Here is a 23,328-nt window from a genome sequence, read left to right as displayed (position 1 = left end):
GTAAAACACATATACATATTGTCATATAAAGCTGTTAACCAAATGTCTGATTTTTATGTTTTAATAGGCGAGTATAAAAACAAGGAATAAAAAACTAGATAAGTTTTCACATAAATGTTTATTAATAATAATAATAATAATAATAATAATAATAATAATAATAATAATAATAATAATAATAAATTCACGACTCGTTCGTGAACGGGAAGTTACGTCACTGACTCGTAAAGTCCCTCCTCCATCTAACGCTCGCTGGCGCTGCTGATTGGCTGATTTTCTTCTTCGTTTTGTTTTACGGCGAGGTAGCACCAGCTTCAATGGGCATTACTGACATCTACTGGTTGAAGTTATACATGAAAGGAAAAAAAGAACGAATCACTTTAGGAAGTGAGTCGTTCACTCTCGTTCACTGAAACTATTCGTTCGTTTCGAACGAATCGTTCACTCACGACCCAACACTACGAGGCGCTATACTTCACTTGTTTGATCCCGCTTTAACAATCGAAGAGCCACGGGGGCAAGCTGCGCCAGTCATTGACGGTATGGTGAGAATTTCATCACTTGTATTCCTTAAAATACTATATACTAAGTATACCATACTGATACTATATAATATATATACTAAGTTAGTAGACTTAGCAATCGGAGGCGCCTCTCAGCTTCGCTGAGCGAGAGAATGCTCTTCCTGCACTGTATTGCTGTGTTATCTTCTCACAACATGAATCATGATAGGCGGTATTAAATTAAAATGTCCATTGTGCCGTGTAACACTGTTTCTTTTACAAAGTTATTTTGACGTGCGGGCTCAATGTTTGTGTAACCGTGGCGGCGACTTTGCCAGCCGCACCTGCCCACTTGGGCTTCGAATACGCTCCATCACCAGGTCGCTAATGGAGGTGCACGGAGAATGATTTGGCCAAATGGAAGTCAGAATCCTGACCCCGCTCACCCCCCCCCCTTTTTTTTTTTTTCATTTCTGAGAAAAAAAGTCAGCATCCTGTCACCCCCTTTTTTTTTTTCTTCACTGGCCCTGATCTTCTTCGTGCGTACGAATGCAAGCTGGCCTCGTTCACATTTGTGTACCTCAGTTGCGAACGGAGCAGGAAAGCAGTTGCTGGAGTATTTCATTCGGCAAGACCAATCGATTTACTTAAAACGTTTGGTTATTCTTGATGTGCCCATTGTCACAAGGTAAAATGTTAGGGGCAAACACAACATATAAACATATATTTCAGAAGTGCCTTTTCAGTCCAAGAGCATGTTCCAGCCTTGCTGCCCCACGCAAGTTTTCTTAAACACATAATAATTGTTTATAAAACGTTTATTAGTGATTTGTTCAAATGTATTTTTTATTTATTTATATTGTAGTTGCAAGACAAGTACATATAGTATGTATATATATTTTTTAAAGTTATAGTTTTTATTTTTCTAAACAAAAGAAGACCAGATAAGAATAACTTCAAGGCACTGGACCAATAAGAGTACTAGTATCGGGACGGATGGACAAAGTGTTCTGCGCCTGGGATGGACGCCCACCCACCTCCGGCCTTTTCAAATGCGTTTGTTAAATTCATTTTGCTATCTCATGTATTTAATATTATTAGTAGATTGAATATCACTACTCAAAATTAAATATTTCTCAGCTTCTGTTAAACCGTAAGTTTTTTAAACCGTTTTGGCCTTATTACAGTCCAAGGTAGCCCGGTGGTTTGAGACCACTGCCTCTAAAGGAAAGTGTGTAGAGATTTCTTTTCACAAGCTTACCACCAATATCTTTAGCAGAGGTGCAAGTAAAATGGCATGCGGTAAAGCATGCCAGAACCAAAGAGTGGTTGTATGTACAAAAGTACACTGATTCTCAGTTGGTTTAAAACACACAAAGAGCAACCATTTTCCTATCCCTAGTCTAGTTTACTTCGCTTACTGTTTATTTCTATGAAATGATACATTCTGTTATACAGACAGCTCTTCCAAAAGTCATTCACATAGACCGAGCACTTGTTTGTACCCTTACACGCCAAAAAAAAATGGTTTGCCTGTTTGCACCATTTGTTTAACTTTTCTAACCATAAACAGTACTTAAACTTCAATTGTGAATCTTATAACATCACGAATATGTGTACTTTAGACAACATAAACAGACTACTACAGTACCCATTTTTTTCTGAAAGTGTATGGTATAAGTTAGAAAGAGATGCACTTCCTGTTCTTAAAAAAAAAAAAAATCAACTACAGTGACCGACATGTTTGTTCTCACAGTAGAGCCCAGATTTAAACCCACAATGTTTTAACTGTGAGGCAGATGTTCTAACTTTGCAGTCGTCCACCATAATGCTTGCCTGAATCAAACCTATTACAATTCACAGATATTGTATAAACTAATATAAGCTAAAAATAAGAAAATCCCAGAAAACATTAACAATCTGTTTCAGAATAAGGTAGGGAATTATTACCATTTGAGGTGTCATCAGAACTTCAAAATATGAAATTATACACAACCGGGAAAAGTTTGTCTATTTGTAGTTTGACAATGTGTAACAATGAGAAAGGAATTAAAAGAATGTCCAAAACCAGTTGAAACAAAATACTATGCATGAATAAATATAAACTAAATAAAACTTTTTTTTTCATAACAGATCAACATAATGTCTACCAATGGTATATCCTCTAAGTTTCTTGATGTTGATAACAACTGCTTCTATTTTCAAGGTCAGTTCAATTCTTTTTTGCTTGCAAGTATCCTGGTGTACAGTCACGACAAAAAAACACTAATTCCATTGAATTACTTCACTGGTTCTTCTATATCAAACAATTTTCTTAGGTTCATTTACCTGACATGTTTCGGCGGGTTCTTCCGCCTTCATCAGAGTGTCAGTGATGTGATTGTGACGCGTCCTTATCAGCTGATGGATGAAGGCGTGGCTCACCTGTCAGATTTGACAGATGAAGTTGTATAATTCCATTGAAGTTGCCACATTGTTTAAAATGTAGAGAAATACAGAATACAATTGTTTGCAAACCATTTTGAACTGATAATCAACTGAATACATTACAAAGACGATTGCTTAACCTTATTATTAATTCACATGGCAAAAAAAATCTCACAAAACACTGAGCAGAACAATGCACAAAAATTGCATGTACAGTTTAAAAAAATACAGTCTGTCATCCAGTGGAAGAGCATTAGATTATTTTGCTTGTTGGTTGGCACATATAAACACTCTAAAACGTTTTTTTTTTTTATTTTATTTGTCAAAACAATTGACATTGGATAGTTTCCCGCGGATCTCTCATGGCAGAGTGGTTGAGAATCAACTTTCCCAGCCATGTGTTGCCCCTGTCTCAGCTTTTTACAAATGTGTTGCAGACATCAAATTCAAAATGTCTGCATCATAAAATGCATTCCATGTGCAATATATGTAGTATTTGGTTAACAAATTATGTAATAACACCTGTATTTTAAGAAGCCCAAACACAGATATTATAATATTTTGCATTTGTGCTTAGAACCTAATTGTGGCTAATAACACAAAAAATAATACTGGGTTTATTATCTGTTGGTCAATTACTTAATTTTTTTGAAACAAAATGCCTGAATTCCTGCCCTTGTCTGTGTTGCAGCTCCAGTTGACGTGGATGAGCTAGGTAAAGAAAGTTATAGAACAATACAGATGACTATTGTCTACATATTGTCTTAGCTGTACTTATGCAAGAGGACGCTCTATTCCTTCCATTATGATTTTCAGTATATTTGTTTTTTTTACAGATGGGTCTACCTTGAGGAAGTCTGAACAGTCCTTTAATAGATTGATTAGAAATAACGATAACAAATATCTGCTTTTAGTGGATGGCAGCCAATTTGAAGTCCAAAACTTAACTAAACAGCAACAATACAATTCTGGTAAGAAGTCATTCCGTTGTTGCGCCGTGGCCTTCTGGCATTTCGATTTAAAGCAGAAAACAATTCATTCTGTGACTTTTACTTTCATTTCTTTTACTTCTAAAACACATTACAGGTATTCCAAATGAATCAATGGAAATTAAAATAACTAAAATGTTAATGTATTGATAATATTATTGATATTAACTGAATTGGGATTGCCTTTTTTGCAGTTAAATTGTACTAAGAAGAAAATGAGCAGTAAAAACAACCCCCCCCACAAAAAACACTTAACTAGCTAATGAATTAAGATGGCAATTTAAGATTTACACACACCATGATAGGATATCAGAACAAACATATCTGGTATGTCAAAAAATCTTTAAACTAATTATCCTTTTTTTGTCTTTAGATTGCAAATTCACCTTCCATTTTTATGAAAAATCCAGTCTTGAACCTATGGAGGGCATGCCTGTCATGCTGTATGCTATTAGAAACAGCGGTAAGTTTGTGGTTTGCTGTGGTGACCACAAAAAAATTTACCCAAAGGCTATGGTGAGTATTAACCGTTTCTAGAAATGTCTCGAGTCTTTGTGCCACAATTTGATCTTCAAGCCATTAATAACCCAATGTGCTTGTTTTTTTAACCACAGGATATTCCAGACAATATTGAAGATGGTAATCATGAAGCTTTGTTCTACATGACGCAACTAAGCGGAACAAACAAATACATGTTAGAGTCCTCCCGTTACCCACAAGAGTGCTTGGGTCTTCAGCCACTGAGAGAGGATCTTTCTCACCTCACCTTGGTCTTGGTCTTTAAGACTGATAAAGAAGATGAGCGATGTGTGATGACACTTTTGTAATTCTTCATGTTTTAAGAAACAGACCAATTGTTTGGTTCTTAATTTAATAAATTAAGAATAATCTTAAATCTGATGATCCGTAAATTTACACTGCTTGTTTGTATATGCATGATTGATTGCATGCTAAATGCTATAAATACTTTCCAGATGCACTGTGCAAATAAACAGAGGAGAAAATATTTCATTTTGCAGCTATGACAGTGGTTCTTAACCTGGGTGTGATCGAACCGTGTGTGTTTCATGGGGCTCAATCAAGTTTTCATATGAGAAACTCAAACTGGCAGACATGCTGGAACTCAAAAGGGGTTTTCCCCCAAAGTCACACCAATAGGTTTTGAGTCAGGTGAAGCCCAGATGAATTATTATTAGGTATGCCTTTATTCGCTTTCTTATTTATGAATACTATAAGATTCTGATCAACAATCCTGCAAAATGTATCAACAATGACAAATAGCTCAAGACAAGCAGAGGGCTTGGTCTGGGTTCAACTCAAAGGCCATAAAATAAATGGAATTGTCATGCATTAGCGATGTAAGTGAAATGCTTAAATTTTTATTTTGAAGTGTTTTTTTACGGCAAAGCTGAGAGACTTAGTGTAAAGGACAGGAACAAGTACATATTTTTTCGTTGGAAGAGGGTGGCAATAAACTTTTGACCAATATGAAGCATCTCAAATTCAACATTAAAATATAACAACATAGCACATATCAGATGAATTAAAGATCAAAAGGTATGTACACGGAAGACTGAATCCTCTTGTGGAAAAAATAAATTAGATGTCAAATAAGACTATTCTGGTCTGTACGATGTGACAGATGTTTTGTGTAAAAATATGAAACTTTGAGCTATGATTCACGAAAATATGATATGACAGTACAGACTAAAAATTGCCCAACTTCATTACATGTTCCTTGCAGGTAAGAAATTTAACAACCAGTAATTCAGTTGAAGAAAAAAAAAGATTTTTATGAAGTACAGTTACACACATGTAAATCGCCGGAAATATTGTCAAAGCTGTATATTTATAATAATTGACATGAAACATATTTGGGTCATTCATCTGAGCTCCCCAGTCCATATCCATTATCATTTGCTCCAAAGCAGGGTGATGGCTTTGCAGATGCCCACGTCATTGTAGTTGAAGTAGCAAAGGCCGGCGAATGTGACCGTGGACAGGAGAAAGAGACCCGCATTGGCTATTTTGATCTTGGTGTCACCATGAACGTAATCTGTCAACACCTGCCCGAGACCCCTAAAAGGACAAAAATGTGAAAGGTGGGAGTTAACTCATTTCTTCATTCATTCATTCATCTTCTGAAGCGCTTATCCTCTCATTCATGTTTGACAATTATATCTGGCCCCAAACCTCCCATTGGATTACTTTAAATGTTATGTTACAGTCTGTCACAATGACCATGGGTTCACTCATTGCCGACATTCTCCAGAGCTTGAAGCTTTCTAATCCGATCAGGCACAGACTACACGCAAGACATTTTCTCGCCGTCATGTTACACCTCATGGCACCGCTGCCGCCAGCAAATGACATGAGGATATTTGTCTCACTGGTTGCGGTCAAAGAGGACGCAACCCGGCCTTCTAAGATACCCACCTGGCCTGAAGGCCTTGGCTTAGAAGGATTTATCACCACTCATGATTGGGATTTGTGGCCTGCGCCTGCCAGGCTGTCTAGTGGTTGCTCTAACCGATGGAGCAGCACATTGCTCCGACACTAAGCTCAAAGCATCTTCACGGGTCTGCAACTAGCTGGAACTAATCAGGACTTGACCGATTTCTGCTGACAGCGGTGCTGTGACTGTCTGGCCTTTTTTGATTTCTTCCTTTTCCCGGTTTGAATGTTTGCTGAACAGACCTGAGCAAGGCCCAAGGATGCATCACTCATCCCTCTGTTTGACTTGCAAAAGGCGGATTTTGTCCGGAGCCTTGCCAAGCATACTGAAACATGATCCTGGCCCACTTTCTTGCCGACAGTCAGATGAAGGTTTAGTCCAAAACATAGTCTTATTGTCAAATACCTTTGTTGTTGATGTTGGCATTGGCAGTAGTTATCCAACCCCCAGTTCCGTATTTGGGGGATTGTACACTGTATTCGCAATTTTTAATGGCTCATTAAATACAACCAGCCAAGAACAAGTTTGTCAAAAATTAAATCAGACTCAGTTCACTTAGTATAGTCGAAGGTCAGTCAAACGTGTCAAATTATAACTTGTCGAGCTTTGAATTTTCGGTAAAATTGAGGATGCCATTCAGACAGGTGTTCAGCCATATTGGATGTGTTCCCTCGTCTGCCATTAGAAAAACGCTGCCCACAGAGCACTGCGGCTGCTTTTAAAGTACAAACCGGATTCGGTTGAAGTTGGGAAATTGTGTAAAATGTAAATAAAAACAAAATACAATGATTTGAAAATCCTTTTCAACCTATATTCAATTGAATACACTACAAAGACAACCCTATTTAATGCTCAAACTCATAAACTTTATTTTATTTTTCAAATAATTATTAACTTAGAATTCCATGGCTGCAACACGTGCAGTAGAAGTTGGGAAAGGGCATGTTTACCACTTCGTTACATCACCTTTCCTTTTAATAACACTCAATAAACGTTTTGGAAGAGAGGAGACTAATTCTCTTAGCTTCTCATGTGGAATTCTTTCCCATTCTTGCTTGATGAACCGCTTCAGTTGTTCAACAGTCCGGGGTCTTCCCTGTCGTATTTTACGCTTCATAATGCGCCACACATTTTCAATGGGAGACAGGTCTGGACTGCAAGCGGGCCAGGGGAGAACCTGGACGCTTTTACTTCGAAGCCACGCTGTTGTAACACGTGCAGAATGTGGCTTGGCATTATCTTGCTGAAATAAGCACCGGCGTCCATAAAACAGACGTCGCTTGGATGGCAGCATATGTTGCTCCAAAATCTATATATACTTTTCAGCATTTATGTTGCCTTCACAGAAATGTAAGTCACCCATGCCATGGGAACTAATGCACCCCCATACCATACCATCACAGATGCTGGCTTTTGAACTTTGCTTTGATAACACTCCGGATGGTCCGCTTCCTCTTTGGTCCGGAGGACACGACGTCCAGTGTTTCCAAAAACAATTTGAAAAGTGGACTCATCAGACCACAAAACACTTTCTCATTGTGCATCAGTCCATTTTGCATGAGCTCGGGCCCAGAGAACCCGGCGGCGTTTCTGGATGTTGTTCATAAACGGCTTTTGCTTTGCATGGTAGAGTTTTAACCCGCACTTACTGATGTAGTGACGAACTGTATTTACTGACAGTGGTTTTCTAAAGTTTTCCTGAGCCCATTTGGTGATATCCTTTACACACTCATGTCGGTTTTTAAGGCAGTGCCGTCTGAGGGATCGAAGGTCACGGTCATTCAGTCTTGGTTTCCGGACGTGGCGCTTACGTGCCGTGATTTCACCAGATTCTCTGAACCTTTTGATGATATTATGGATCGTAGATATTGAAATCCCTAAACTCCTTGCAATGTTGCTTTGAGAAATGTTGTTCTCAAACCGTTCAACTATTTTCTCACGCAGTTGTGGACAAAGTGGTGAACTTCGCCCCAGCCTTGCTTGTGAATGACTGAGCATGTTTGGGGAGGCTCCTTTTACACCCAATCATGTTACCCACTTCTTCCCAATTAGCCTGATCACATGTGGGATGTTCCAAATAGGTGTTTGATGAGCTTTTCTCAGCTTTCTCAGTATTTTTTGCCACCTTTCCCAACTTCTACTGGACATGTTGCAGCCATGAAATTCTAAGTTATTCTTTGGCAAAAAACAATTACCGTATTTTCCGCACTATTAGGCGCACTTAAAAACTTACATTTTACTCAAAAAAACCACAGTGCGCCTTATAATGCAGAGCGCCTTATATATGGATCAATTGATGAATTTGTTGATCCATACTGGTTGTACACAGTGCTCTGCCAAAATGTTTCAGTGCGTTTTAGTACGACTAGTAAATTACAAGGTCGCATCGCTTCCCAACATTACGGCAACTGTGGTCAGGGGGCGTCACCGAATAGCTGTTGTACCCGCGAGGCTATTTCATTTCAAAATAGGCTGCTCCGTTAATGTTTCGAGTAAATTTACGGATTGATATGGAAGGGAAACATAGGTAAGCAGTACCAATGTGTTAGATCAAACTTTAGTCAGTTCCGATCATTTTATAGGAGATCGTTTGAGAAACACGATTGTTTACACTTTGCTGAGGCTCATGGGGGTCTGCGAGCTAAGGCTCATGGGAGTTTGCGGGTGGCTAATGCTATAATAATAGCTGCTATACGCACAAGGCTATTTCATGTCAAAATAGGCTGCTCTGTTAATGTTTCGAGTAAATTTACGGATCGATATGGAAGGGAAACATAGGTAAGCAGTACCAGTGTTAGATCGAACTTTAGTCAGTTCTGATCATTTTCTAGGAGATTGTTTGAGAAACGCGATTGTTTACAGAGGGCTCATTGGTTATTGGCTAGTGGATGCATACCGCAACCCTAGTCAACCTCAATTTGTTGCAGTATAGCTCCTATTTTATGCGCCTTTTAATCCGGTGCGCCCTATATATAAAATAATTTCTAAAATAAAAAATTCAATGAGGGTGCGCCTTATAATCCAGTGCGCCTTTTGGTGCGAAAAACACGGTAAGTTTATCAGTTGGAACATTAAATATGTTGTCTTTGTAGTGTATGTTGTATTTTGTTTTTATTTACATTTTACACAATTTCCCAACTTCAACCGAATCCGGTTTGTACTGCTATCAAAACTATGTGGTATTGTTTCTTTCTTTTTTTTTTAAAGGTGGGGTTGAGATGCTTTTCTAGTACTGAAATGTAGTTTGTAGTCCATTATGTCATTTATCAATGTGTGTTAGAATCGATTGTGTCACTGTGGGTTCATATTTGATTCCCACTCCCAATTTGTTCCGCTCCTTGCATCTTACCAGTGTCCATGAAGGGTGAGTGCAGCAGCCAGAGAGTAGTCAATAGCAGGGCCAGGGTGAAAATAGGCAACAGGCCCCATGGCCAGCAACAGGATGCTCAGCACTCGCTCAGCTGTCCAGTGCAGAGAGGCAGCTTTGGAGTCGGCGCTCGCTTTAAAATAGAAGAAACAGGCGCAATTCAAATACACTCATTTACACAGGACAACATGGATGACTTCACACAGCCACATAGACTCATGGGTGGGTTGAAGTGAAGCAAGATATGTTTCTAACACTAAAAAATTGTAAAAAGCTCAATTTACAATGATCCCTTAGTATGACATTTTAAAGTCACGAACAGGGCGCAGTGTGAAAATGCTGCACATTCAGTTATTGCAATACTTTTTTTTTTTTTAAAGAACGGGAAAGTGAAAGCTCTTCAAGTGCCTCCAAATAAAGTTTGGATGTCTTTTCCTCACATTTTCTGAAGTCTTGCATCTTACAGCAAAAGCCATAACAGATGGATCTAATTGTTCAAAATTAGGAGAAGTCAGGAGAAGGGCATAAGAAATTCCAATGGACTATAGAACACAGTAATCTAAGAGTAACACATCGAGTGGATAAAATACAGTGAGGCACAACAGTAACATTACCAAAAATGTGATAGCGATCCAAAATTGTCAAAAAGACGAGAAGTGGTTGCCCGACAAAAGAATATTATGTAGAAATAAAAAACCTCTAAGCCCAGCTATTATATGAAATGTCACACTTGAACAAACAGTTGTTGTGGTCTGATGAATCAGAGGTTGCTGTTGAACAACACTGCTTTACACCGATAAAACAGTAAAACATATTGCTTGATGGCTCGAGGCTGCCAGTACAGACTTTTAGGCCATGAAAAAAGCCATAAAACAATAATTTTTACACCTTAATCAAGAACCGGGTTAATGAACAACCACTCCCCCACTACTAGTCCGGTATGTCAAGATTCCACTGAACAGACAAGACTTGTATACTGACCATTTAAGGTTTGAGATGCATGAATCCTTGCAGTGAGCAGATAAGTCTGCTCCTGATGTTTGTGTGGTACCACCAACGGCCTTGCCAGCAAGGTGCTTTGGTAGATCAGAGCTGGGAGGAAAGAAAAAAAAACCAAAACAAAATAACGCATGTATTATAAACACAGTATTAAAACAGATCATTAATAAGACAACTGTTTTAAAAAGTGAACACAAACATATTCAGTCACAGAGATTAACTCGCTTATCACTACCTAATATATAAAAAAAAAAACACAATATCACGATAGTGGCATATGCAATATGGATATTGCAAAGACGTGCAATGATTTTCTAATGCAATTGTATGCTTGTATTTGAATGAGGAGGATTTTAAACTAGTCAGACGAAAACTTAAATGAGCATTGCCAGCCGACAGTTGAACATTGGCCAAGGGGATTGCAATTAATTTGCTGAGAATACATTGACCTTGCTTACTTTGCCACACGAAAAAAATACTACTTATTTCGATACATGTCGTACAGAATCATCAATTATTGGTTAATTATTATAAAGGTGTGACTCATAGTCTTCTAGTTTACACAGTGCATGTCTTTGTAACACTCGGATCACTCAATAAAAAACCCTTTCTGAGAACGGTAATCTGTGCCGGGATGAAAAATGAATCTTAACATATTGAACAGGACCTATGATTTATCCTGTGATTGCTGACAGCTTTCCAGAAACGCTGTATTTCTCTATTCGTGGATCACGTATAATAGTTGATTACTGTTAATGTTGTTAACTTCCTATACGGCGATATAAAATGCCTTTGGGGGTAATTCAAATGATATGGGAAAAGCTTGCTTCACTAAAGTCATGAACTTGAGTACGGCGTCACTGATTTCTGGGTAGCATGTTTCAACACATTAGAGCCATCAGACACGGGAACTATTAAACAGCATAGCTGTTGAAAGGTCTGCCTAATGCGCGCACAAATTCAAAACAGGCAAAACATTGCAAAATAGGCTCGTATTCTTACGATGAACTCCTCTGCGACAAACAGAACTTAACCGAACGATAGCCGCCATGATGATCAACCCAGCAAGGTCATCACAAGCTACCCGGAAGTTGTTGCTGAGGCATCCTAATACAAAGATTGTTTACGTGAGTTGAGATAGACCTTGCCTAAATTTATGCCTACTAAACGTTAATCAAAGCAAATTTTGAAAGCTAATCATAAATATGATCCAAAATACATTTATATATTTAATAACTAACCATGAATTGTTTATTAGTTAATTGTGCTTCCCGAAAATTGTAATACAACAATTAAACATCACGTTGCTTTTCGACATGGTCTCCTCTTGAAACATTTAACGCGCTTTGATATATTTGCCATACGTCATCAGAGAGGAGCTGATTTACAAACGAGACGGAGAGGCGCGAGTGATGTAAAATGACGCATCCCATAACTTGTATGTCCGTCGTCGTCCACGCAAAATTAAAGTAGCGATCGCGCGCATGCGCAGCCAGTTAGAAGGTCACTTTACCGATGGTTACTCGTAACCGTTTCTACTTAAACGCACTGCTCTCTATTTGAGATCAGTTTTAGAACCGCAATGGACGGTTTTGACAATCTCAGTGCATCGGAGAAAGCGGAAGCGACAGAGCTTCAGCGGTTGATCGCCATCGAACAGCAGAAGGCTCAGTTCCAGGCCCAGGTTTGTATCCCAACGTGGACCCAACACTGCAGCCCTATGAACATGAATACCACATGGAGATCTTTGACAAGGCGGTTGGAACCGTGCAAATCAAACGACAAATTTGTTGCAACACTTAGCCCAGTCCATCTGGTGCCACTGTAATAAAGTACTTTTAGGACGATCACTATTTTAGAAAGGTCATTAGGTACGTCTTTGCAGTAATATTTCATGTACTTATGAACTGTGTTTTGGTAAACTGCTGTGTAAGGAAGAATATTTTTGAATACATTGTAACTCAGGTTATTGTGTAAACTGTAAATTGTACTGAAAAGATGCTCCTCCATACCAGTCCAATTTGAAAACATTGACACGCAAGTCACAGTTACACACATGCTTAATACTACTTAGTTGTAAAAGAAAATACGTGCGTCTGTTTTTTGTCATGTTACGAATTTACATTTCCATAATTTCTGCCTGTTTCAGGTGCACAACTTCACAGATGTGTGCTGGGACAAGTGTGTGGATAGCCCAGGAACCAAATTAGACTACCGGACAGAGACTTGCCTTGTGAGCTGTGTGGAGCGATTTATCGACACCACCTTGACCATCACCAACCGCTTCACTCAAATGGTGCAGAAAGGCACTCATTGAATGATGGACTGCAAATACCTTTGTTGGGCTCTATTTGCATATGTTTTGTATTGCTAACATGTTAGGATGCAAAGAGTGACGTGTCTGAGCTGCTGTCAGGCATGTTTGTGAGCGTTTCATGTTTGAATGGAGTGGTCATTGAATATGAACATTAAACAGTAAACTGGCTGTTACTGTAAGAGAGTAAATCTTGTCAGGATTTATTTATGTAGAACTGTTGGAAAATTTTAACGTATAAGAGGCAAGGGCCTTCCGGCTTGCATCAACCATGACTAATTACCTGTGTCCAACTTCTTTAACGCATGTTCGTTTTTCTTCTAAGGACAAAGATATCCACATAAATCAGACTCACACCAGATTAGTTAAATTACATTAAGTCTGCTTTCAGGAAAAAGACTGTTCGGCGCCGGGCGTTCTCCCCCAAGACATGGAAGGACCGCGCCCCATAAAACAACTCACATTTTTATGCACTTCACTTGGTTTCGTAACAAGAAGTGGAGACGATTAGTCTTGTCCTTTTTTGGATATTTTAAAGTCTAGTTCTCCCCTCACCCAGATGGCCTGCTACATCTTGTCCAATCCTTGGGAGCGCTTGTACTTTTGCTGGCGGCAATTTGTGTAAACCGTCTCATTTCTTCATCTCCTAGGTCATGGTGAACTGTCTTGTCCGACGATGAACTCAATACAATATTAATCCTGGTTAATGTTTTTTGCTATGTTGTCATTATCCATGCCAGAGCTCTCTTTCCACATTTCCATTCTCCATGCTCCAGTATAACATTCATTTTCAAAACATCTTGCCTATTGAACATGTTTGTCTTGCTGGTGTCTAATGTTTACACGTGTGCCGAGTGTAAATGCATACTTACGAATACTTAATAGTTACTTAGTTAAACTGATCATTGTTTATGACGTATATGAATTTGAGCTAAATCTGACAGTTTTTGAATCCAGATCTACAGAACTCCAATGAATGTGCTTTGGGGTATAATTCCCTCAACAGTTCAAAGGCACCTGCATATGAATAAATAATGCAGTATATCAGGGGTGACCAACCTGTGGCTCGCGAGCCGCATGCGGCTCCTTCCTGGTTTCATGCGGCTCTTTTACGTTCATATCAACATTTGTGGGGTTTTTTTTTTTGTGCGTGTTTGCTTCGCTTGAGTTCAATATGATATTTTCGTCAAACGCTGCGTGTTCGCTTCGCTTGAGTTCAATATGGTATTTTCTTCAAACGCGCATGAGGTGAAATCCCGCAAAGGAGGGGCAAACCATTTAAAACCGAGCAGCCGGGGTGGGGGGGTAGTTCATGTGTGCTCATGTGTATGATGTGGCTCTTTGCGGTAACACAGTAAAACATGTGGCTCTTAGTCTCTGACTGGTTGGCCACCCCTGCAGTATATCATCCATCCATCCATTTTCTGAACCGCTTAGTCCCCACCGGGGTCGCGGGAGTGCTGGAGCCTATCCCAGCCGTCATCGGGCAGTAGGCGGGGGACACCCTGAACCGGTTTCCAGCCGATCGCAGGGCACACAGAGACAAACAACCATTTGCACTCGCACTCACACCTAGGGACAATTTGGAGTCTTCAATCGGCCTACCAAGCATGTTTTTGGGATGTGGGAGGAAACCGGAGTGCCCGGAGAAAACCCACGCGGGCCCGGGGAGAACATGCAAACTCCACACAGGGAGGGCCGGAGGTGGAATCGAACCCGCACCCTCCTAACTGTGAGGCGGACGTGCTACCCAGTGCGCCACCGAGCCACCCGCAGTATATCATAGTTTAGTAAATTATTGGAAATGACAATGTCCTGGAAAGGAGAGGGATGAAGATTAGCCGAAAGAAGACAGAATACATATGTGTGAATGAGAGGGAGCTAAGTGGAATGGTGAGGCTACAGGGAGTAACGATCCAGAAGGTGAAGGATTTTAAGTACTTAGGGTCAACAGTCCAGAGCGACCGAGAGTGTGGAAAAGAGGTGAAGAAGCACATCCAAGCAGGGTGGAACGGTTGGAGAAAAGTGTCAGGGGTGGTGTGTGATAAAAGAGTATCAGCAGAAATGAAGGGAAAGGTGTACAAGACAGTTGTGAGACCAGCGATCAGAGGCGTAGCCAGGAATTTTTCCAGTAGGGGCGCACGCCCACAGGAAAAAAGATCGAACATCACCCACGCCGTTCGCTGATCGCTAAAACAACATCCGGGTCCGGGAGGCAAACGGTGAATGGATAACATCGCGCACATAGAATAGCGCAAGCACATTCGCGCAAGACCGAAAGAAAAAAACGGCATGAAAATGAAGAATCGAAAAAGCTCGATTTCTTTCAACCGGGGCGCAGGGAGTCCTAACCGGGGCGCCGCCCCGGCTTGGCTACGCCTCTGCCAGCGATGCTATATGGTTTCGAGACAGTGGCACTGGGGAAAAGACAGAAGACAGAGCTGGAGGTGGCAGAGATGAAGATGCTGAGGTTCTCTTTGGGAGTTATGCGGTTGGACAAGATCAGGAACGAGAACATCAGAGGGACGGCGCATGTTAGGTGTTTCAAAGATAAAGCCAGAGAGGCCAGACTGAGATGGTTCGGACATGTTCAGAGGAGGGATAATGAATATATTGGTAGAAGGATGCTGAGGATGGAACCACCAGGCAGGAGGTCAAGAGGAACACCAAAGAGGAGATTTATGGATGTGGCGACCCCTGAGGGGAAAAGCCGAAAGGAAAAGAAGATAATATTATTGCAGCTGCTTTTTTTTTTTTACTGAACATCATCTTTTCGAAAAGTTGACAACCAATAGTTCCCACAACAAAAATGAAGTATGTAAGAACATACAGTATCATATTAAACAAAACATTAGCATGTCCACAGAACATTAGAACTGCATTTAGAAGGCACCTATAGTAACAAGGTGGTGCAGAACTACATCGCATTGTTGCAGTTTCGATTGTCAATTTATGATAAGGAAATTAAAGTATTAGAAACACATCTCAAATAATTCAGTTTATCTCTTGCGCCCATGCAAACTGAAGCTAAAATGTAATTGTTGTTTTTGACACATAACCCTGATGTAACTGACAAAATGTATTATTTTGTTTTCATCGGGAGAACCTTTTATACAGTTCTAGCATTTAATGTTATATTAGAGAGTGCAGAAGATTCTGCTCAACATAACTCGTGGCCTCAACGTAAAACTTTTACTTACTACAGAAAACACACACTAAATTGTTAAATACAAATCTTACCTTTGTAAATCTAGAAACTTTTAAGGTACAGTATAACTGCTGTAAATGTTTGCTATAACAACACACGTAAACGTAATGCATGGTCAAGTTACAAATGACTCATGTTTACACCGAAGCGCAAGGACAAGCCTTCAATTAACGTGAGATCGTACATGTCTAGTCAATGTCAGTCTTGTGAACTGCATTGTAAAGTCAAATCAATGTCACTAACATACTCATTATAAATATCACATTGTAATTTATGTAATCTCAGCTATCATAAAGTGTTTCATATTATAATCCCTGCTATAAAATAAAATCACCACCATCTGGAACGTTTAACAATTGATTCTATAGACTGAAATATTTCAGGTGTATGAATTCTCAAACTTCTGAATTAGAAAGTTAGAGCAAACAGCCATTGTAAAGTGATTACTGATATATTTGAATACAAATAATTTAAATACAACAACTTTATGTATCTATAAAACACATCTGACTGAAATAAAAAAGCTGACTAGATTTTAAATACCCCCTCCCCAATTAACGAGGGTTATATTGTGAGGCTATTAATATTTTTAGCTGCTCTAAGAGCAGATTTCATAGAAGTTTCTATCCAGCCATGAGGTAAAGCTGTGTGTTCCCCTGCAAAGTGCACTCGTCCCTCACTTTGGAATAGGTCTCTGGCATAGCGGCCCTGGTAGGGTGTGAAAAGCGCAAACGCTCCCAGACTATAGGGGTCCAAGTCCCACTTCTTCACCAGTCCACCAGTAAAAAGAGACCTGATGTCTGCACCATGGATTTTAACCAAGTCATCAAGGATCACAGCTTTTAGCTCATCTTCACTCACGCCTAGAAAGAGGGTGGAATCATCAGAGCAAGTGTAAGATGCCAGCAGGGCCCCCGCATCTGTTCCTGGGAAACCGTGGCTGGGGTAATAAATGAAGCGAGACGGTCGGTCTGTGATGCTCTTCCCTCCCCTGATGCCCTCTTTCTCCCAAAAGCGCTCCCTGAAGCTGAGTATCACTTTGGTGGCGCTCATGTAGTGAACTGAGCGCAGGGCTTCCATCTTGTCACTAGAAAGTGCTGGCTGGAAGTCAATGAAGAGAGTAGCCTTGGCTGTGGCTGTAACCAGGGCCTGGTCGACTGTCAGGTTGGTCAGGGAGCCTGGATTACGCAGATCTTGGTACGACACTGTCACGCTTCTGCCTCCTGATTGGTTGATGAGTTTCACTTTGGAGCTTAGGATGGTTGTGGCGTTTAACATCCTGTACAAAGCCGTTGTGAGATGATCAAAACCATCGGTCACTTCAAAGTACCTGGGAAGCATCCAGAGTTTTAAATGATTCATTACTTGTTTCTGTATGAGCACATGAGCTACAGCGGGTATAAAAAATATCTACACACCCCTGTTCATATGACAGGCTTTTGTGGTAATACAAAGTAGAACAATGACAAGATAAACCATTTCAAAATGTTTTACATCATTTATGTGACATATATCCTGTGCAACTCTAAAAAGAAATAAACAAAACATTGCAGATCATGGGTGTCAAACTCAAGGCCCAGGGGTCAGATCCGGCCCCCCCAAATCATTTTCTGTGGCCCATGAAAGCAAATTAGGTGTAGCAATTCCATGTTACTTGCCAAAGTTCAAAATTGCAAATTGTGTTCACTTTTAAAAACCGTTTTTTTTTTTGGCCTGTGATTATGAATCTAGCTATTCATCAATTCAATCAAATCCTATGCCACTATTTTATTGTATAATATAGAATATACTGCAGTCTGTATTGAAATATAAAACATCTCCACATAAAATATTACTTATTATTTATTTAAATATTTTCTTACTCAATGTTGTCATTGATGTCGGACTGCATGTACAACATCTCTTTCATGGAGGTGTAAAAGAGGCTGTTTTCATTCAAGATGTCTCCAATCATCCGCAACGCACCACGACTCAGATTCCCCTCTTTCACCAAGTATTCCTATTGCCAAACAAAAAATGATAATAATTATTTTAATTAATTCTAATCTTTCTTTGGTCACAATCAACCTAGATTAACCTAGTTAATATGCTGTAAATAATCCTTACTTTGACTGTGTAGGAATCATATTTTGCTAGGGTTGCACTGCAGCCATTTGTCTGAAGATCATCTCTCACCTGTGCAAAGATTGAAATATTTAGTACGAGAACTCATTCTCATTGTGAAAATGGAAAACAAAAAGAGCCTACTATAGTTGCTGTTGCTTATAGCAGGAATGTTCAGGGTTGGCTGTTTCAGTTTATCAACCCTGTGATGGACTGGTGACCAGTCAGTCAGTTTGGGTAGGCTTCATGCATAGGATTAGCGCCACAGAAAATTGATGACTGGATTGACTCAGAGAGCCCAGACCAGGGGTCGGGAACCTATGGCTCGCGAGCCAGATATGGCTTTTTTGGCGATGTTAAAAACGTTTTTAAAAAGAATACATTAGTACACTCAAAAAATCGTTGGTCTTAATTAAAATACATGCATTTAGTTGTATTTAACCTATCGTTTTTTTTAAATGGTATGACTCTCACGGGAAATTATTTTTGAAAAATGGGCATTTATGGCTCTATCTGCCAAAAAGGTTCCCGACCCCTGGCCCAGACTGTCAACAAACCTTCCACAGAGTCTCACTGAAGAGCTGCGCAGCTGATTTCCCCCTTTCTCCCTCAGTCAGTGTGTAGTTAAGCGCATCATTGTTGTTTGCCACAGCAACGTTTTTATGAAGTTTGCCATTTAGTAAAAAGTAGGTGTTCCTGTCATCTTGGATAAAATGGTTCAAGGGAATTTGCAATTTGGAAGCAAAGGAGAGCAGAATCCTGTAAAAAATAGAACATGTTACAGCAAATTCTACATAGGATAGAATGTGAAGGTGTAGAAGTTGTTATGCACTTGATTTAAAGTACAACATTTATCATTTTAATTCTTTCATTTTGGTCTCTTCATCTACGCGATGAGTCTTACAACAACAAAAATCATTATTGACATAATACGACTGCCTCAAATGCACCTTCTATCTATTGTTTCATTTTTTTCTGAGGGTCCCGGTAAACGTTCACACTCACATTCGGACCTGTGGAGAATTCACAATACTGTGTTCCCCACAGAGGGCCCGAGAATTTCCTGACTGAGGCAGACGTACGACCCACTCACTACCCACGATTCTGTTGCTACAAGAGCGTGCGCGTCAGCCCTGCCTGCATTCTCATTTGACATCTAGACGTTGGATATATTCAATTATTTTTTTCACCTTCCATCAGTATCAACCTTGGTAATTTGAGAGAATGAGAGTTGTCAGAATTTAACCAAGAAAATCTTGAGAGGCAACCGAGCAAAGACAGCTGTGAACGCCCCTGCGTCACGGCTTTCCTTCTGCGCCCTTCTTCCAGGCTGCGTCCAGAGCATCTCGATAAATACGTTTGTTAAGCTATTATAAACTTGCTTAAATACAACCAGTGTAACAAAAAATGCCTTTGGACACAGTTTTTCTTGTTAAATAACATACATATGTTTTCCTTTTGAGCACCACAGGTATACTTTAATATCCAAAGAGAATTGAACATTTATTATTTCTTTTCACACAAAAAAAGTCAGCGTTATACTTTAAACTGTAAAAGCAAAAGTATGTTAAAAAATCAACCGGAAATTTATAATGAACAAAATGAAGCAGTGTCAAAAGGTGTAGCACTCACTTCTGAAAGCTGGGGATCCGCATGGCACCCAATTCTGCATACCAGCCTTCTCTTGTGTTCCTGAATGTCTCAATGCGTCCTCCAATACGGTGACTGGCTTCTATTACGGTCACCTTGTCGTGCATCGGGTCACATTATCAGCCTTCTCACGTTTACATAAAGCAAAAGTGCTTTTACACAAGGGAGAGCTTCGTCACTTTACCTTATGGCCAGCATCTTCCAAAAATTTGGCTGCGGTGAGTCCAGCAATGCCCCCGCCAATAATTGCGATGTGTTGAGGTGTCTTTGTGGCAGGTAGTCCTTTATCCACAATATCTAGGAGCTCACTATAGTCTGTGTCTTGAAGGCATTCATACAGGGGGTCTCCAGTGATCCCGCTCACTACATACACCACAACCCCCAATAGAACTAAAGCAACTGACAGAGACGAAGAACAAGTCAGTTTGAGTTGTCAAATTGTGAACTCATAAATACAGGCATGTAAATTGTTTTTAATAATAATTATATATATATATATGTATATACATACGTATGTATATAAAAAAAATATATATATAAAATATATAGATGGAATTTATTTCAAGCGCTCTATTTTACTTTAATACACAGCTTAATACTTACAAAATTTGCACAGTGACATGTGTGTTATGATCTTGACAATGGAACTCCACAGTCTGGACTTTCTTGTGCGGATTTTGTGAAAGGAAAACGAAGCCTATAAAGACAAGCATATAATTGATTACGAGGTAATGAAGACAGGTGAAATGATGGCAAGTTCAAAAGATATCCTTGGATTACAGACACACAAATCAAATGAAGACAAAGTGTGCATTTAACTTACCTTTAACAAAGGTAATGTCTCATAAGTTGTCAACCGCCTATTCATGACCGAGGATGCAAGTGTCCCTGCTGAGCGAAGCTCTTAACACATTTGCACTCTAAACCAAGGTGAACTGGAAAACCTGTATGTTTGGTATGTATGAATTTGCGTATATTAATGAGAGCCCTTAGGGCTTTAAAGTTCTTAGCGAAAGATTTTCCCACACCAGCTCAAGAGTCAACCACACTGAACAAATAAGATTAGTGAGGTTATAGCCTGCTAGTCAGCACAGCCCATTTCCCCCATCTTCACTCATTTTAAAACCTGACTTTGCTCATTCAAAAGTACTCTCACCTTTACGGTCAGAATAATTTTCAGTATAGGGTAAAAATATTTAAATCCTTTTTACCCTTGGTGCGTGAATCAAAAGGCATGAGCATACATTATACAACTATAATACAACAATACCATTGAAAGCATTTAAATAAAAACACATATTATCTGTTTATTTATACCTTACAAATAGAAGTTCTGAATTTTACAGACCTGGACTTCTTGGTTGCTTGTGCATCATTCAATCTAGAGAGACACTTTATATGGTTTACATGCTTGTGGAGTGGAATGGATTATATAGTACTTCTGTACACAACCGGTTATGAAACTATCTTGCAATGTAAGGTGAATCTAGTGCTGAACACGGCATTGTTTGAGGTCAAAGGCAGGTTTTTATTTTACAATATTGACAGTAAAGAAAGAACACGTGGGACAGTGGCCAAATCCTTTGTAAATGTACAACGTGTATGCTGTGCGTTCACATTTTCTAAATAATCTCGATATGCTGTATTAATATTTGTCTTTTTCTGATAGCTATTAGTTCAAAAAGTTCAGCATTTTGCTAAAAACTAATTGTCAAGTCAAGTCAAGTTTATTTGTATAGCCCTAAATCACAAGCAGTCTCAAAGGGCTTCACATAGAAAAAAATCATGTTCATTTCAAGTCAAGGAAACCTACCTACTTGGGAGGCAACATGAGATAAAGTATAAGCACAAGGGGTGCATCTTTTAGTAATTTGCAGCCTTCTGCGTCAAGCTGCTTTGACCATAACTGTGTGGGGCAGTAGTGTACTCGGTATTGAGGACTTGGAAGGCTTGGACACAAAGACTACCGATGGCACTATGAGAGGATGAGGTGAAGGGGGTAACTCTTCTAAAAATGTATTGGTTGTCTATAGATTACATCTTCTCCACAAAGCAAAAAATACTCATCTCCTTTAGTTACATGTCTTGACCTAGTTTGCAGCGGTGAAGAGTCACATGACTTAAAGGGGCAGTAAAGCGGGCCCAACATTAGCACTTATATGATAGGTCTGCATTTAAAAAAAATTATGTCAATGCTACAATCCCCCCTGAAAAAAACGGAGAAGTGATTTAACGATATTTTGAAACAGAGTGGCAGTATACACGCACGCACGCCAAACACACACACACACACACACATGCATGCTCACACGCACACACACACACACACACACACACACACACACACACACACACACACACACACACACACACACACACACACACACACACACACACACACACACACACACACACACACACACACACACACACACACACACCTACCTTGCAGTGTGGCTAAGAATTAAGCATAACTTTGTCTGTGTAAACCAGGGGTCTCAAACTCCAGTCCTCGGGGGCCGCATTCCTACATGTTTTCCAAGTTATCCAAGTACACCTGATAATTGAATCAGGTGTGTTTAACGAGGGAAACTTGGAAAACATGTAGGAATACGGCCCCCCGAGGACTGGAGTTTGAGACCCCTGGTGTAAACAGATTATACAAAACAACTGTCTGGTGTGCTAAGTTTAGCTAGTGGTGTGCAAACATAAGAGAAACTGGCAGCACAACTTTAATCTAATATTAAACACTCATCCATCTCCTGGTTTTTTTCTTAATCCTCTTTCTTTTTATTTAATTTTGGTGCGCTGATTCTTAAATTTGCTTTATACAGTCTTGTTTCGATTGACGTAATTTTCGACACCCGTTGAGGCCTCTCCGACGCCCCACGTTTTATTGCAACGGCGTTTTTAGAGTACATACTTTCATTAATGTTAAGTAGAGCAACATCAGCCGTTCGGATGGAGCCCACCTGCTTGCTCAGTGTGCGTTCCCCACAATATAAACCGTTGACGTCACTGTAACGTCGGGGGAGATGAGCAGGAGAAATTACAGATCGGGGGGGGGGGGGGGTCAGGCAGAATATACAGTAGGGTTGAAAATCGGCAGTCGAAACTTTGCAAGTATTTAAACTTTATTACACGAAGATCGTCAATAATTCAAACACCATAAGTTATCCAGGATACAGTACAATTAAAACAGCGTTTAACATACACAAATGGTCGTACATTATTGTATGTAATGTAATGTAATGTAATGTAATGTAATGAAATGAACACATTTTTTTTTAGTGGGCGTTTCATCCGGCAATGA

The 23,328-nt window shown here is 39.7% G+C and overlaps 3 protein-coding genes across 3 annotated transcripts; 1 reads left to right on the top strand and 2 right to left on the bottom strand.

Moving 5' to 3' along the window:
* Positions 1-5,267: 5,267 nt before the first annotated feature.
* On the bottom strand, positions 5,268-11,861 carry sdhdb (succinate dehydrogenase complex, subunit D, integral membrane protein b). The gene is made up of 4 exons (XM_037268627.1): positions 11,743-11,861; positions 10,723-10,833; positions 9,724-9,874; positions 5,268-5,998 (listed from the first exon to the last, which is right to left on the bottom strand). The coding sequence occupies exons 1-4, from the start codon at positions 11,789-11,791 to the stop codon at positions 5,833-5,835; spliced, it is 477 nt and encodes a 158-aa protein (XP_037124522.1). The 5' UTR covers positions 11,792-11,861; the 3' UTR covers positions 5,268-5,832.
* Positions 11,862-12,188: 327 nt separating this feature from the next.
* Positions 12,189-13,245, top strand: timm8b (translocase of inner mitochondrial membrane 8 homolog B (yeast)). Its single transcript, XM_037268628.1, has 2 exons — positions 12,189-12,424; positions 12,890-13,245. Exons 1-2 carry the CDS (start codon positions 12,323-12,325, stop codon positions 13,055-13,057), a joined length of 270 nt encoding a protein of 89 aa, XP_037124523.1. The 5' UTR covers positions 12,189-12,322; the 3' UTR covers positions 13,058-13,245.
* A 2,506-nt stretch (positions 13,246-15,751) lies between these two features.
* On the bottom strand, positions 15,752-20,970 carry il4i1 (interleukin 4 induced 1). The gene is made up of 8 exons (XM_037267206.1): positions 20,839-20,970; positions 20,619-20,712; positions 20,200-20,414; positions 19,998-20,110; positions 18,923-19,124; positions 18,369-18,437; positions 18,125-18,261; positions 15,752-17,592 (listed from the first exon to the last, which is right to left on the bottom strand). The coding sequence occupies exons 1-8, from the start codon at positions 20,881-20,883 to the stop codon at positions 16,827-16,829; spliced, it is 1,641 nt and encodes a 546-aa protein (XP_037123101.1). The 5' UTR covers positions 20,884-20,970; the 3' UTR covers positions 15,752-16,826.
* Positions 20,971-23,328: the final 2,358 nt, after the last annotated feature.

This window comes from Syngnathus acus, chromosome 13 (genome assembly GCF_901709675.1).
Source record: "Syngnathus acus chromosome 13, fSynAcu1.2, whole genome shotgun sequence".
In the NCBI taxonomy this organism is placed as follows: domain Eukaryota; kingdom Metazoa; phylum Chordata; class Actinopteri; order Syngnathiformes; family Syngnathidae; genus Syngnathus; species Syngnathus acus.
Note: the sequence above shows the minus strand (reverse complement) of the source record. Positions and strands in the feature narration are given on the sequence as shown.